The sequence below is a fragment of the Leptonotus elevatus genome, chromosome 8 (genome assembly GCF_054856555.1).
Source record: "Leptonotus elevatus isolate MCC_2025b chromosome 8, RoL_Lele_1.0, whole genome shotgun sequence".
Lineage (NCBI taxonomy): Eukaryota > Metazoa > Chordata > Actinopteri > Syngnathiformes > Syngnathidae > Leptonotus > Leptonotus elevatus.
This window is the reverse complement of record NC_141246.1, coordinates 17,451,290-17,469,467: the sequence shown is the minus strand read 5'-3', so window position 1 is coordinate 17,469,467 and position 18,178 is coordinate 17,451,290. Positions and strand designations below refer to the sequence as shown.

The following is an 18,178-nucleotide window of genomic DNA, read 5'->3' as shown; positions in this document are numbered from 1 at the left end:
TCGGATTTCTCTGCATTACATCTCAATTCAAATTTGTACGTTAACGTTAAAGCAACATGTGTTGGTTTAATGCAGTCATGACAAACCAGCTTGACCAATAAGTAACCGCAGTGGTTTACATCAGCCACATTGTATCACACGTCAACAATGATTACGTAACTTTACTTGGCGGCCATCTTACGTTGCCACTCGCTAAACTAACCTAACTTGAAAACATTGATTTCTCCGTGCCATTTTCACGTTCTTGTCTGTCTCGACAGCGAAAATCCCAAAGTGTGTATATATACACATTCCTGTATATGCGTGTATATAAGTCTGTAGCAGAGGGAAACAAAAATGGCGAAGCATGGCAGAACCCGACTACAGGAGCGAGGAGGAAACCAACTCTATTATTAGTGTGGTGAGTGATGTGAATATAATATATTTTATTGACTGTAGATATTTAATATTTTGTGTAATAATGTTAGATGTTAGTATGTGGGAGTAACTTTGTCCGAATATTGACTGCATGTAAACATAGTCAATGTTGTGATCATCCACAGGACTTTCAAATGCCTACCGGGACCATGTCCTATGCATGTGGCTGTCCTCCATCTTCACAGACGATTATATTCATTGTCTCCAACGTGTCCTTGCCAATTTTGCGGTTTCTCCAAAACATCATGCAAGTGAAAAGGGACGCCCAAAAACGACATTGTTCTAATACAGCACACATTACAGTAGCAAAGACACATGAGCGATGTCAGGATGGTCCATTTAAATCAGTTGAGTGGATCTATTGGACCACGATCAGTCATCTGGCGTCGACCTGCTTATTCCGCTTTCAGCTCAGCATGTAGCCATGCCCCGTTGCTGTTTCTGTTGGGCTTCTGTGTATTTGTGGATGTGGGGTGTGGCTAGTCACCTTGCGTGTTACTCTCAAGTGATTTATTAGCTGTGAGTTGGGTAAAAGAGAGGCTTACATCATCTGCTACGAACCCAGGACGTTGGGTTAAACACTCAGCACAATTTATAGCCATCCGCTCCAACTGTTTTTATAATAGTTTTACTTGAACTGCTATAAAACTTCCTTTAAACAAACATTCCCTGTGTGCACACGGGCTTCAAGACAAGACTGGGGGGAAAAAAATGGATCCGTTTTAGAGGACAAGACACAACGCAGGTTGTGACAGTTCACTTGGTGAATAAAACATGACGACGTGTGGGAGAAACTATGACGGATCACATATGCACTGGACGGAACACAAAGACAACACTGTTTGCAACACAGCAAACTATTCCTGGCTCCGTCCTTTAGCAAGAAATGAGATCCACGCGCGCATGTGCGAGAGCACATCAATAATTCCAGAGAAGACTTAAAACGCTATAAACACTGATTTGTTGCAGTGGCAGAGAGAGCACTAAATAAAAAAATCAGCAACTGACATTCTGATTTTGGAAAACACGACATCCCAAATGGGACACACACTCAAACTCACTTCCAGCTTAAGAGGAAGCTGTTACAGCAACAGTCTGAACGTGTGCGTGCCGGAGTGTTTACTTTTGAATATGAGGTGAATAGTGGCGGCCATTGAGAGGATTCGAGACACCCTGCCAGGTCTTACAACGGCTTGGTCTGAATGGAGGAGAGGCGATATGGAAACAGGCCTTGGAAACCAGTGTGATCCTTGCATGTGGTTTCACAAATCACAGAGCTAAGATAAATTCTGGAGAAAAAAAAGACTAAGTCTGAATCACTAGATCTGCTGAAATTCCGGAGAATCGCTTTGTAATCAATATCCGCAATCTATCTAAAGGAAGGAATGCAGTTGATGTTTGTTTCCCAACAAGTGAGTCACACATCAGGGTGATAAAAAGTCTATTTGACTTGGCTGGTTGCCTTGAACGCACCACTGGCACGTAATACGCGGGGGGGGGGGGGGGGGGGGTGGACAATAACACTTCAAATACAATTGAATCAAATACATCTGTTTGAACTAAATACAAATACTGTAGCAACCAGTCACAACAGTAAATTCAATAATTGGAGAAGAACTGAAGGAGTAGAAGCAGTTGGCACATCTTTCTGCAGACGTACGTCTTGGGTGTGTATAAATGATGCATCATGACTAATAGTGACCAGATTTAAATTGTTCTTGGTCTTAGTGTCCATTTGTCCTCGTTTCTGTCTTGGACTGTTTCTCCTGCTCGGAATACACATCTGGCTTTTGAGCGCAAGAGAAACACCTTTTCACAGTCTCTTAGTACCCTTGGCAGGGGTCACCACGGCGGCACAGTTTTTACATCAGATGCCCTGGGACGATAGCGGTGAGGGGGACAACAGAATAATCGAATCTAAAAAGATTTGTTACTGACAGCCCTAAAAGAGGTTTTCACAAAAGTACTGCTTATGGTTTCCACCATGGAACATTTGGGAAATAACTGCAAGCGCAAAGTGATGGAATTGGAAGTGTTAGTGGAAGAAAGTCATATTACGGAGTTGAAGTTGAAAGGAGTTTTGTCACAGTTGACTAGCTGCAAGTCAGCCCTTCAGAAGTCAACAATTGCGATAGATGATATGCTACAGTGATTTTTGTTGACATCTCAAAAATGTTTAAAGTGGGAAATTTCCCCTCGCCGCAATTCAATTTGCACGCGCTAAGTCAGGATGAGTTTGCGTGCTGGTTTGCACCTGCCTTTCTGACAGGCACAAAATCAGCCACCGCAATTCATCTCAGATTTGATCAATTCATTTATTTGCATATACTCCTCCCAAAATGCCTCAAATGAACTGGTGACAAGTTTGGCAGACGCAATGCTGGCTGCACCTCGTTAGTAGATCAACACATACAGTATGTTTTTGTTGTTGATAGGCCCCGCCCATTAAAGGCAAACACATAACACTACAGATAGTGTGACTTTCTGCTTGTCCCAATGTACAGTAATCGAAAACAGTTTATTTCTTTACAATGACTGATTATTTTATTTTTTTATTCCGTTTTTATACAATGCGCAGTGCTAATGTTTTCTTCATAAAAAATAAATGGTGCTGGTTTATATAAATAATGGCATTTCATTTAATTATAACTGACAAAAAAAAAAGAATTGTTTTGATATAAAAATAAATGAAGTTACCGGTATGCTGTGCTAGTCTGTGCCTTTTGTCCTAAAGCAAGTTTTTAACAAAAAAACATTTAGGAAAATAATAAATAGATTGGAAGATGAGTAATATGTGTAGTCTGGTATGTGAAAGGGAGTGAGAGAGTATGCACTACTCACTGTATTGAAGTTCCAGACCCGCTTAAAGGAGAGCCTCTTCCTCAAGCTCATCCTGCTGACTACTGACTACTTCATCTACATGTTGCTTACACAAACACACTCACGCACATGCACTGGGACACCCACTGAGCTTCTTCTAGAGGTATTTAGAACAGGAAACCCATGTAGACGTCTAACATGGATGAAACCGGGGCTTTGCACATCTGTCACACACATGGACACACGCACACACAACAAACACACGGTGAATTACAAGCAAAATCCGCAAGTAAGCCAACACACGCTAACACACAAGTTTCCTCTTATTGCGTCCCAACAAGGCTGACACGCTCTCACACACGTTTAACCGACACACTCACAAGGAAGTTCCATTCTCTTGCAGTCTCTCACACGCCCGGGCGCGCACACACACCAATGTCTTGTTTCCATAGAGACACGCCCCCATCAGGCAGTGTGAGCCGAGGAGGGGGAGGAAACAAAGGTCAGTCTGCCAATCATGTTACAGCACAGCCCTCATCATTCCAGCCTCTTCCTCTGACCTCCCTTTTCAGTTGATTTTTAGTTCATTTATTTAGATTATTATTTTTCCTTTAACGCCACTCATTTTTTGAACGCGCAATTAATGACCGCCCCTCACTTGGAAAGCCTGCACTGGGGAAATTCCAGTCACAACGTAGCAGACACATCCACGTCAAAATGTAGCAGTAGTAAATTTAATAATAATGCATATATTTGTGAAGACTGGGGTGAAGTTGTATTTCCCAATTCGTTTTTTTTGCAGAATTCCACAAGTTACTCCATGTTAAAGATTAGATAGCTCTTAATATGAAAATAAAACTGAGCTGTCACTAATGTCTTACAAATGCAATTATGCCTCGTCAAATCAATATCACACTCGTTTTTTTTTTTTTTACAGTACAGTACATCATTTTAATTTGAACAGCATTTTATGAATTCTTCTGAAATTACTGTATCAATGACTAAAAGATACAGTCATATTTTTATTTTACTTTTTCCTCTTTTATGTTAAAATATGAAAACTGAGGAAAAAAACTTTTAACAGTTACTTAAAAAAAATCACCTCACATATATATATATATATATATATATATATATATATATATATATATATATATATATATATATATATATATATATATATATACCTTTTAAAATTGCAATTGCTAATGAGCTAGACTGCTGCACAATTGCAAAGCATCCATATATTTTTGGGGGGCTTCAAAATATTCAGATGCTCATCATTAAATGTGTATTTCTGAAATAAATGAAATGTCTGAGACACACGCAGAAGGTCAATCCAAGACACCCACCACTAACTTTCACTCATACAGAAACAGACTGCAATTCAATATGTGCATGTGGCCTTTAAGCCTACATCTCACTCCCCTAATTTCCTGCTATGGCTTACTGGGTGTTGAGTGGGGGTATAAAGTGAATGCATAGTTATTCCAGACATTAAAATGACAACTCAATATTTACATTATCACTCTCTTCATTTTCTTTTGCTGGCAGGGAATCCCAAAAGCATCTAAAAGATGATTCTCTATGTTCTTTTTTTTCCATCGCTAGCCTTTCACTTCTTAGTCCACAATGCTGTGGTATGCTATTGATGAAGTTAACGTTCCACATCCCTGTCTCATAGCAACATCAGGAATGGCTCCAGCACGCGGCGCCCACCACTACCACCACAGGCAAAGCACATTGCCACAGCCTTAATGACACGGGCTGCAAGCGATACACACAACGCCACCCGCAACCCTCCTCCCAGCCACAGTAATTGCATGCCCAGACATACAGTATGGAGCATGGCACAGTCCAAACTGGTTAAAATGATGCTCTGCAGAGAAAAGGAGGGAAAAAGAAGAGGGAGTGTTTTACAGTACAACTGTATTGGTGAGCATACCGAGACGAACCACAATGTATGACTTATGTTGGACAATCATCAGGTTGTATAGGAGAGACTGTCAGAGGACGAAACAGTTGGTTACTCATAAGTCATGATAATGTCATGGATAAATAAAAATCAAGTGGACAATCGTCCGTCCAAAGGAAGAAAAAAAACATTGCTGCATTGATGAATACATACTATCAGATTGAAATAGTGGAAGACATATGAGCGAAGTGTTGCCTGAGTGGGCATGAGGATTTATGTTACAGCATTCACAGGCTGCAAGAGTTGCTTTATTTGTGAAAATTAAAGAGTCACCAATCGTGCTTATCTTTTCTGGCAACAGCCTCAATTATACCTCTTAATATTTCCCCCTCATTAACTTGCGCACAAGTTCACCAGGAAAAAAAACTTCAACACCGCCCTCTGCTGTTATAATTAAAATATTGCAGAGTACAGCAGGACAGCAAGCAAACTGAGATCACTGAGAGCCGTGAGATCATTTTTTAGATGTAAAAAAATATGTTTTTACCTTATTAGATATTCAGTTTTGTCAATAATCCTACAGAGAGCATCAATGGTCTTGCAGGAGTGGCGAGTAGCAGAACATATCAATCATGTCAATCTTTACAGAGCTAATTTAGAGATTAAACTAAAATGGGGAAGTCAAGCCATAATGTTCTTTACAATAATATGCTGTATTTTATGTCCCACTAGTCTAAACACAGCATTCTGATATTATTATTATGATATTGTGTTTGTGAAATATGAATTAAGCAGCTAAATCCACCTGTTTTAGCCATCTCAGTGGCCGGCCATTTTGCTACTTGTAGTTGACAGCATCAAAAATGACGTCACGGTTGCCCAGGGCTCACCTGTTTTCTGAGTTTGGTCATGTGACATTCGCAAGCTAAGCTGTGATTGGCCGTTACCTGAGCAACTGTGACGTACGTCATTTTCAGTCAAAAGCAAATGACAAAATGGCCGCCACCTGAGATGGATAAAAACAGGTGGATTTTGCAGTTTTATTCATATTTGACAAACTGTGTTTTAAACTAGTAGGGCTGCCTAGAACATATTATTGTAAAAAAAAGAAAAAAAGAAAAAAGGGTTGTCTTGACTGAGATTTTTTGGGTCAAAATATGATTTAAGCTTATTTTAGAAAGGTGGCATTACGCAACTGTCTATCAACTGCATTTCATTTCTATTAAAGCTTACAAAATTCTACTTGGTATATATTACATTCGAATTCGCTTGTGTGGCTATGCATGCATGTCATTGTAATTAAATGCGGCTGCTGGCTAAAGGCTGCTTCGTCAGTCACAAGCGCAGCAAAATGAACACACACGGCAGCGAGTGACTTATCACATGGCGACGTTTGATTGTGCTCTTGAGGTGAACTGCGCCCATCTGGCACTTGCTGAGGGGGGGGGGGGGGCGCTTGTCTTGTGAAAGTGGAGCTTCCATCTGACGTTGCGCCCGCCATCCTGAGGTGCTTCATGTACAGGAGCAGTGTTGACTCATCATCTGATTTGCTTTCCCTACAAACACTTGTGGTCCCAGGGGAAATCACGAGGAACACACACAGAAGTCATGTGTGTGCGGGTCACTTATCTTTGGGCATCGTATTGTGTGATTGTTCCTTTTTGGTAGGCTATGAAGGGGTGTTTTATGTCTGGTGTATTGATGGAAGGGCGGTTGGGGGGGGGGGGGGGGGTTCTGGCCTGTTGCATAAGCACGCTGGGTCAGATGAACTGCAAACGACTAAATAGGTTCTGTGCTGGTTTCTACCCTCGGGCCGAGAATGACTAACTGGCATCTTCGTACTTGATGAGAACACATCCAGTGCATAACTGAGCGTGTTCTCTCTTGTTGCTTTTATAGACTAAAGCAAGAAATCAACAGGTTTCCCTTTGATGAAACGTTGTCAAAAAACTGGCCTGTGATTGGCTTGCGCTGGTCACATGACCTGTCATTCCAGAGCTGGGCAGTGCAAGTAAAGTTTCAGGACATTGAATGCATTTAAATAAACATGCAGTTGATCTAAAATAAAAATAAAAAAATAATAAAAAGATCAAATTGACAGATTTAAGAAGACATCATATCATAGACAGGATCTCACACACACAATTAATTACTCACTGGTTGCGAGGTCGTTTCCGAGTCCCCACTCAAAGTTTGCTGCTCCATGAAGAAAGACGCGAGTAATTCCCAACACTACATGTGACAGCTCCCCAAGGTGCTCGTTGCTATCAGCCAAATAGTCGTGCGTGCGTGCGTGCGTGCGTGCGTGCGTGCGTGCGTGCGTGCGTGCGTGCGTGCGTGCGCACTACAGCTTGACGCCGTCTACGAGTCCAACCCGCTCCAGAACGCGGCTGTTGCTGCTAGATCCCCCTTCCAACTTGCTCGCTCTTTCTCATCTCCCCTCCTCCTCTTCCTCCAAGCTCGATCGTCTCCGCCGGCCTGCCTCTCCGCTCTCACCCTCCTCTTTCTCTGCATTGCCACCCACCCTTGTGTCATTCCTATTCCACCCACACTGTTGTGCTGTGAGAGGCATGCACATACACACTAATCAGATGCAGAATGCGAGGTACGGCTGAAGAGGGAGACCCCCGCCTTGACGGACCCCCCCGCCCCCACCACCAGCACCACCATAACCTCCTACATATATGCGCTCGGCTCTGAGTGAATGCGTTACCCTCATTGCCCTCGTCTGTCATCTCATTAGTATGCCCCATGCACGAGTGACATTCGTGACAGAGGGAGGAAATGGAGGCAGAATTTGATGGATTGGGTTTGATCCTAGTTGGAGGACCAAGAGATGACAGGGCAAACAGTGGAGTGGATGGCACAGGTCAGAATGATCACAGTGTACAAAAGAGTTGAGAAGTGGGTGCATTCCACAACATGCCTTGACACACAGTGGTGATACACACACTCACTCACACCCCCACTTACAACCCTGCCCTTCCCCTACATGGCCTAGGAAGAGCCCTGAGGTCGGGAAAGTGGGTGCAGCAACACTTCACTAAGTGAAAGCATTTTTTTTTTAAATAGAAACAAAGAAAACCACCAACAATCAGACAAATCCCCAGCATTATAGTTATTCAATTAACAGTTACACTAATAGTTAAATTAAACTAAAACAAACACACGCGCAATACTACATTTTCAAAAGATCATGAATTATTATTATTGTGATGCAAATTTCAAACAGAATAATATTATTTTGGGAAAAATTAATACTTTTTGCAGTGACTGCATTAGGCACAATGTTACAGTGATCATCATTGGTTGGTCAGTAGGATTATGCAATAGAAAAGCATTTAGATTACAACAAATGAATGAAATAAGGGACCACTCAGTCCAGGGGTCAGCAGCCTTTACTGTCAAAAGAGGCATTTTAGTCCAAATAAATAACAAAACAAAAAATCTGTCTGGAGCCACAAAATATTTGAACATAGTATAGACGAAACACAGAGTTTATTTTTCTACCTTTCTGTAAAAAATTGTATAGTTTTGGCAATTTTTTGGACATAATATTATGGTAATTTTCTGCCACCTTTTTTGGTGCACATTTTATGACTTTTTTGGGGGGGACATTTTCTGACTTTTTTTTAAAAACATTTTTTCTGCCTTTTGTGATATCAATTTTCTGACATTTTTGGCCAATTTGTGGACATTTTATGGTAATTTTCTAAATGTCTTCTTTTATTTTTGGACATTTTATAATTACTTTGTGAACGTTGTCTTTTTTGCCATTAAAAAACTAAAACAAAACAATTTTCTGCCTTTGTTTTTTTGGCAGTTCCAAAGATATTTTAAGGTAATTTTCTGCCTTTCTTCCTTTGTTTTTGGACGTTTTATGGTTATTATTTTTTTAACATATTTTTTTCAGCCTTTATTATTTAATTCTATGACATTTTTGGCAATTACATGGACATTTTATAGTAATTTTCTGCCTTTCCTCTTCCTTTTTGGACATTATGTGGTCACTTCTTGGAAATTTTAAGGATATTTTTAATACGTGCATACCTTTCATCTCTCTTTTTCTGACAACTTAATGTGGACTTTTTTTTTGAATATCTAATTATTATTTTTTATTTATTTAATCATTAATTAATTTAAATAATATTTTACCTAAAAAAAAAAAATAATTTTCACACTCTTTCTCTTTTTTTTCTTCTTTTTTTTTTATAGAGATCCTCAAGGAGCGACAGAAGAGGGACTAAAAAGCCGGAGCCGCAGGTTGCAGACCCCTGACTTAGTCAAATCAGATCCTACGAAATGGTTGTACAATGGCCATTAAACTGGGATATACTGGTCTTGTTTGGGGGAGTTTTCAGCACTGGGTGCAACAAGAGTGCACAAAAGTTGCACACATTTAAATGAGCAACGTTACAATGAATATTTAAACATAAAATTATAACATAAAATTAGTTTTTAATTATTATTAAAACATTTTGTTAGTTTACCAACAGATCAATTGACAGGTGAACATCATGAAAGCAATGGCATCAAAATAAAAATAACCTTGTGCTTGAAACGCTTCTTGTTTTTACTACTCAAGAGTGTGCTGAGGCCACATAACCGTAAACTGCAGGAGAACATTTTGTCTAAGTTCGAAAAGATCTGAAAAGAGAGTCCAAGAGACAGCCTGCATTTGTCTCTAAAATAGTGACGCTTTAGGCAAAAGTCATGTCTACATCACATAAAAAGCACAAAAAACACTTACATAAATATTTACAGATACAGATTTAAGATAATGAATTAGAATCGGTCGCCATGCACACGTAAGGAGTTCTCAAAGCCAGTCAACATGTGATTCACTCCTTCTCTTTTGCTCGTGTGCAACACAAACGACAACCGCACAAACCAGCCCAGAAGAGTCACACACTAGTGTTTCCACTTTCCACTTTGAGTAGAGTGGAAGCTCGACTCATGAACGAATCATTATAATGAATCTATCAGAATGACTTATCACTATGTTCAGGTTAAACCAGAGAATCATAATGTTTAAGGTCAATGAATGACATTAATGTCAAATATTTTCAAAGTGAAAGCACAGAATATAGAGGCTAGATTAATTTAAATTAAATAAAAAAATTAATTGTAAAAATATCCCCCAGACGGGTTGTGGCCCCCAACAACCACAGCGACCACATCGGATTTGTCTTCATTTCTACGTTTGTGCATTACCGAGCGCTCGTCGTCCACGTTGTTTATCCCCACCAACTCAATAATAGAACAACATTGCAGAATGTGAAGGAAATATTAGCAATCAGCCTTGCAATCAGACAATTGTCTGTATTGTAGGGCACTTAAATTTGTGCATTCAACCCTTAAATTGTTTTTGTTTTTTTTGCCCTGCTTTCATTGGTGAGCCTTTCTGGTAAACAGCTTATAGAGAAGTGAACAATTGTAGCCACAATCACCTTGCCATTTCGTGTTCAGCCATCAAGGACTACTTGAGAATTGTTTGTGTGGGTCGGTGGCCTTTCAAGTGATTAATTCCATTTGATGCACAAAAATAGCAACTCTGGAGCACTTCTTGGAATAATATCCAGGTTCATTAATTGCGAGTGAGTGAAATACACTCACCCAAGTGTTTCATTGGGTACATCTGCACATACACAAAAATGAGATTCAACACAAGAACTGCATCAAAAAATTCTGCCTTTGCAAAGAAAATCAAGCTTAACTCATTCACTACCATTGACTGCTACGGACGTCAAAAAATCCATTTGAACTGGGATGGCGGTGAATGAGTTAATTTTGAGTGATACTGCTGGAGACGTATTCGTCAAATTTTTGTGGTTAGAGATTGCAATTGTAATGACAACATAGTGAGAAAGGTGTTTCTAAAAGTTTGTCCATCTCTTCCACCAACATAAGCTAACTCAAATATAAGTTGATGTAGTGCAGTTTTACACCACAATCATCAAGTACAATAATGAATATATCTGACAGTTTCAATCAAATAATAATTTGTAGTTAAACTCTGTGCATAGTGCAGGTGTACCTAATGATGTGGCCGCTGACCGCAGGTACTGTGTGTCATAAATGTGGAGATGGTCTTTTAAAAATGCATTTCTCCCTATTATAGAGTGGGATTAAAATGAGTTCCATTAGGGATGACTGCAAGAAGCTGATTGCGCTATATTTACCTTAAGATAGAATACCTGTGACAATCCATTACACACAAGGGCCATATACAGGTATTCAGCCCCCCCCCCCAAAAGGTTTTTTTTTTATCCTCAATAACCGCTAATACTGTCTGTCCCCTTAATGAGCTTGTTGAAGTTAAATGCCTTCAGTTAAGCTGTGTAGGTGCCAGCGTGTACGAGTAACAACTGTGATCTGTTCTAAAATTAGCTCACCAGTGATGGGACACTAACTTGCTAAGAATTAAAAAATATATATATTTTTTATTTATTATGGTACACGTTTCTTAATTTAAGAGATTACATCACGGGAATTTTAAGACCTTCCACAATTAACTATAGGCATATCATGATTAAATCTTACCTTTGACACCACATTTTTAATGAAATATTAGGTGTTTTGCTGGCTATTTTTCTAGTGCGGAAATAAAACGCCCGGTTCAGTTCAGTTCACACCCCTCTCGTCTGAGCCGGCTGTTGCCAAGCAGCGCTGTGTGGCCATGCAAGACCGGCCAGCCGTTGTAGTACAAACGCGTCTTCTTTACATTTTTTTTTTTTTAATTGAATGGATGTTCAATTCTTCAATAAACATTAGAAACAAAACGGCTCCATGCCGCAAGAAATCAAAGTGGAGGAGGAGGTGAGAAGAGGAAAGGAAGATAGAAAAGAAGGGGGAAAAAAAGACAACCCTGTGGGTCGCGAACCGTAGACCTGTTGCTTACAGGGCAAGCATGCTAACCACTCCACCATCCGCGTCTTTGCACTTTGGCATTGCAAATGTGAAGAAATATGGATTGCTTTGAATTCATTTGGACAGAATGTTTACTAACAAAGGCTACTTTTGTCACTATCCCATGGAGGTCTCAGAGAAAGTGGGTGTGTGTTTAGTCCGCAGTATGGAGGTAAATTTGGTGCAAAACTAACTTGTGCAAAAAATGTGTACCTGTAGAAAAAAGTCTAAATTTGTATCTGTAAAAGTCGTGATTTGTATCTGTAAAAAAAATGTGTGCCTGTAAAAAAAAAATTTGTGTCTGTAAAAGAAATGTGTACCTGTAAAAAAAAATTTTGTGTCTGTAAAATAAATTTGTACCTGTAAAAAAAAAATTTGTGTCTGTAAAATAAATTTGTACCTGTAAAAAAAAAATGTGTATGTGTAAAACAAATTTGTATCTGTAAAAACAAATTTGTACCTGTAAAAGTCATGATTTGTATCTGTACAAAAAAAAATTTGTACCTGTACAAAAACTATAAATTTGTATCTGTAAAAGTTGTGATTTGTACCTGTAGAAATGACAACTTGTAGTCAAAGAAGTCGCCACTAGGAGTCTCAAGTGGGTTTTCTGCTGCTGTTCTGTGACGTGAGTTTTGCCCCATTCGTTGCGGTACAAATGGAGCAAAACTAATTTGTACTTGTAGAGCGCCTGATTTGTACTTGTAAAGAAGGGGGCGGGCTCTGGTGTAATGAAGGGTTGTTTTGACCAATCAAGTGAGAAGGATTTGAGCGGATTGGAGCGCAACCTCATTGGTTTAGCGAACGACGGTGGCGGGACTCGCGGAAGGATACAAGCAGGACACATCGTCGCCAACCAACATACATATTAAGAATACTTCTTAATATGTATGTTGAGGAAGAATACTTCAGTATTCTTAATATGTATGTTGAGGAAGAATACTTCAGTCGACTGAAGTATTCTTAATATGTATGTTGAGGAAGAATACTTCAGTCGACTGAAGTATTCTTAATATGTATGTTGGTTGGCGACGATGTGTCCTGCTTGTATCCTTCCGCGAGTCCCGCCACCGTCGTTCGCTAAACCAATGAGGTTGCGCTCCAATCCGCTCAAATCCTTCTCACTTGATTGGTCAAAACAACCCTTCATTACACCAGAGCCCGCCCCCTTCTTTACAAGTACAAATCAGGCGCTCTACAAGTACAAATTAGTTTTGCTCCATTTGTACCGCAACGAATGGGGCAAAACTCACGTCACAGAACAGCAGCAGAAAACCCACTTGTGACTCCTAGTGGCGACTTCTTTGACTACAAGTTGTCATTTCTACAGGTACAAATCACAACTTTTACAGATACAAATTTATAGTTTTTGTACAGGTACAAATTTTTTTTTGTACAGATACAAATCATGACTTTTACAGGTACAAATTTGTTTTTACAGATACAAATTTGTTTTACACATACACATTTTTTTTTTACAGGTACAAATTTATTTTACAGACACAAATTTTTTTTTTACAGGTACAAATTTATTTTACAGACACAAAAATTTTTTTTACAGGTACACATTTCTTTTACAGACACAATTTTTTTTTTTACAGGCACACATTTTTTTTACAGATACAAATCACGACTTTTACAGATACAAATTTAGACTTTTTTCTACAGGTACACATTTTTTGCACAAGTTAGTTTTGCACCAAATTTACCTCCATACCGCAGAGGCGGTACAGGGGTGGAGCCGCATCTAATGACGTCAAAAAGTTCCAACAGCTCGTTTTCTCAGGTTGGGAGGGGCTGGTGCCTGAAGAGCAGAATGACTTACAATTTCTCATAGAGGGGCGAATGGAGAACAACACCACTTCGGTGAGGAATTAGCATTTTAACATGGCTAAAAGCTCCAAAAAGTAGATTTTTCACGTTGCTGTCCTTTAAATTTACCAAATATTATATATTTTATCTAAAAAAAATAATAGATTGTGTTGAATGAAAGGAGCTGTTTTTTGTTTGTTTTTTACAAAAAAAGGACAAAAATAGCAGCATAAATGTTGCCAAATAAATACAAGTACCACAGGTTGTCACACCCACCTAAGTGGGGCAAAATTTGTTCTCTGTATTTGACTCATCCTCTGAGGTAGCGGTGAGCAGCAGCAGGGGCCGCGCTCGGGTATTATTTTGGTGATCTAAACCCCCAATTCCAACCCATAATGCTGAGTGTCAAGCAGGGAGGCTAATGCGTCTCATTTTTGTAGTCTTTGGTATGACCCGGCCAGGGATTAAACCCACAACCTCGCAGTCTCAGGGTAGACACTCTACCACTAGGCTACTGAGCTGGTACAGTGGTACTTCTATTAAAAACAGACAGACAGTTTTAATTTTGAGGGCGTAAGGCGCTCTGAGGAAGTCCGATACATGTACCCTACCCTTAACCCTATACCTAACCCTTAGCCTGACACGATCAAATGGTGAGAAAGAATTTCACTGGCATATACAGCACAGCACTGATCATACTGTGATGACGTAATACTCACTCTCACACATTTCCACCTACATCACAAACTGAACTTTCATAGAGGAATGGGTTCGTGTGTATGTGCAGTATGTAAACAACGTATGTAGCTTGCTTATTTGCAATGATGTGCTTCAGACAGGAATTCATTATCTTATGTACATGCATTGTGTGTGTATGCGTGCGTGCGCGTATTTGCACAGTGCCCACGGGGTTTTGTGTTGAAACCATTCTAAGGACCAGCTAGTTGCTCATCAGAGCTCATTACGAGTGCCAAAAATGTTTGAGCTAACCCCTCTACAAAACACAAGCGCGAACACACACGCGCACACACACAACCCCCATGGTCAACACAAACACAAAGCCGTCTCTGTTTGTGACGAGCACAAAGAGAAAAAGGCCTAATGACCGGAAGAAAAAGGTAAGATAGCGAGGGAGGCGGGAGCAGAGGGCAGAGGAAAGAATACTGAATATAATGATAACATAATCATAATATTGTATGCAAATAGTGGGAATAACACAGTGGTGACTTCAAGACAAACAAATGTCACGTCATGGGGAAAATATTTTAATTGGAAGGTCATTTATTACTGATGGCATCCCACTGCCTTGCCTACACTTGAAGACCAATGAAGACCAACCATGGAAAAGGGAAGAATTCCACAGTGCCCAAACAGCCAGCGAACAGCGGAAATATTTAACTTTCCTCTGATCTTTATCTTCGGAGGACAGACAAGCAAAACTGTTGTGAATTATGCTCACCAGCACAAACCAGTCGAGGTAAACAGTGTTCATGACGGTTACCTCGGTTGGACTACAATGTGCAGCATTAGCCTGGAAATTAAGATAAAAATAACAGCTAATATCTGAATTCTTGTCAACAGATGCGTATTAGGTCCACAATGAGATGCAATACACGATCGATATCATAAATGATGTCTGTACTGCTTGAATGCAGAAAGCTATTCTTGCTGATCATAAGATAATGTGTTGATTTTCAGTGAGGTATTGATTTAACAAGATGTTTAATATTGTGGTTGGAGGTTCGAGGTGCATCATAATAAGGGCTCAGAAAGATTAAAAGTTGTCACAAGTCTGACTAGTGAAATAATTAAATACAGTGATGCCAAATTTATGTGTCATAAAAAAACCATAATAAAAAGTCATCAAATCTTGGCTGATGGCAACCTACCTCACTGGAGCTTGTGTTTTGCTTTTGTAAAATTGATTGGTGTCTCTTTTTATATTTGCTTGACATTAAAAATGTTGAAAACCTATACCGTAAAACTTAGCGTTAATAATTGCTACGAGGGCAACATTTCCAAATTCTTACGGGGAATTTTTGTTTTGAAATATGAACAAATGACTTTCCTCGGCTTTCACACTAAGCTAGGATTCCACTGTCAGCCATGTTATTTTATGCTTTGAGGTCAGACCTCATAGGCCTCAGGTGGGATTGTTAATGTGTGCCGAAAAAATAATTATGTATATCATAAAAAAAATAATAATAATACAAACTCTAATTGCAATGAAGTTGGAACGTTGTGTAAATTAAAATGATAAATAAAAACAAAAAATTATTGGCAAATCATTTTCAACATATATTCAATTGAGTCAAGATATTTAATTAATTTACTGCCAATGACAGCTATAAACGTCAACAATTTATTTTAACGATTTCTATTAGTTTAACATTTTTTACCCACTTTTGTTAACAAGAATATGAAAACCTAGAATTGTTTTATTGTACATTTAGAATACATATGAAATGTGTGATTAATCGCGAGTTAACTAGTGAAGTCATGAGATAAATTACAATTAAAAACTTTAATCGCCTGACGCCCCGAATTTTTAATAATATTTTATTGCCTTTTTTTTTTTATTCATTCACTGCCGTTGACGGCTATAAACGTCAACAATTAATTTGAACTATTTATATTAGCTTAACTTTTTTTCCCACTTTTGTTAACAAGAGTATGAAAACCTAGAATTTTTTTATTGTACATTTAGAACAGATATAAAATGTGGGATTAATCGTGAGTTAACTAGTGAAGTCGTGCGATTAATTACAATTTAAAAAATTAACCGCCTATTGCCCCTAATTTTTAGTAATCTTTTTTTTTAATGAATTTATGGCAGTGAATAAGTTAATCTTCAAACTGATGAATTTATTTATTTATTTTTCTTCCAAAAAAGCGATGATAGAGGAAAATACTGTAGTTTGTGGCAGCCCTAGTGGTTTCATAGTAAAAGAGTGCGAGTACTACACTGGCATGCCAGCAGTCCAGACATGTCTCCCATTGCAAAGGGAGATCCCGGACTGTTGAGCAACTGAAGTTTAAGTTAAAGTTAAAGTTAAAGTTAAAGTTAAAGTTAAAGTTAAAGTTAAAATACCACTGATTGTCACACCCACCTAAGTGGGGCAAAATTCCTTCTGCGTATTTGACGTCATCAAGCAGCAATGGGAAAGAATTCCACCTACACAGCTTCAACGATTACTAAATACGTACTTATTAGTGTTAAAAGGAAAGGTGACCTAACATGGTGGCAAACATGCCCCTGACCCAGCTTTTTTGGAATATGTTTAGAGGCATGAAATTCAAATTGAGAAAATATTTGGAGAAATAAAAAGGAAAACAAATAATAATCAGTTTGAACAATTAAATATCGTGTTTTTGTGGTGCACTCAACTGATTTCTTTACACTTTACACAAAGTCCCAACTTCATTGGAATTGGCGTTTGTATCAAAAATGATCAGCAGAAGTTTCTTCTAAAAGTACGATTATGACGTCAGTAACTTTAACTTTAAACAGTAAAAACAGTCACCCATTGTATGATCTAAATGCCAGCATATAACTGTACAATAATCAGAAAGTGTACAGTACATGGTGTCTTGTGCGCAACTGTGTGTATGTTGCTATGGTGATATGAGGAGAGGGCTTGAGGTGTCATGTGATGATGCGCATGAGCTGCTATTATTAGAAAGAGCTGGTGCACGTGTGGCTCAAATGTGACGATAACACTCAGACGAGGCTCGAGTGTTGCAATAACACGCGCCACTTGTCTGCAGATGGAGCGGGCGAGAGGGAGAGAGAGAGAGAGAGAGAGAGAGAGAGAGAGAGAGAGAGAGAGAGAGAGAGAGAGAGAGAGAGAGAGATCATGTGCTCCTACCTCCAGGTCATCCAGTGAGCGGGCCAGGCTGAGACGTTTGGAACGACCGAAGGAGCGTCTGGCTGAGGAGCGCCGGGGAAGAGGAGGGAAGCCCATTGTCAGACCTCGGAATCGACCGCCCTGAGGAGCGAAAAAGACACGGGTTTCATATGCAGGTGGGGGCAGCAGTGAACATCTGGGAAGCAAGATGAAGTCGCTGAGCTTGACATCTGTCTGTTATGGAGGAAGGATTTTCAAAAAGCATCCCAAAAACAAACTGAGGAGTGAACATGTGAACAAACTTGCCCTGGTCAGAAAATGAACGTTAAATACTTTTTGTGCTCATTTCCACATTTTGTCTTGTGTTTTGAAATTTAAGTTCTATTAAAACCATTAATCACAATTATTTGAGCACTTTAAACCCTGACCTCTGTCTCTACAAAAGAGACAGACATGG

General features: G+C 39.3%; 1 protein-coding gene across 3 annotated transcripts in view; it reads right to left on the bottom strand.

Moving 5' to 3' along the window:
• rgs12b (regulator of G protein signaling 12b) overlaps positions 1-18,178 on the bottom strand; it is a 50,930-nt gene that overhangs the window by 19,929 nt on the left and 12,823 nt on the right. For all 3 annotated transcript variants that reach the window (XM_086083020.1, XM_086083022.1, XM_086083021.1), the window contains exon 5: positions 17,743-17,862. In XM_086083020.1, coding sequence (XP_085939146.1) covers positions 17,743-17,862 — 120 coding nt within the window. The remainder of the gene's footprint in view (positions 1-17,742; positions 17,863-18,178) is intronic.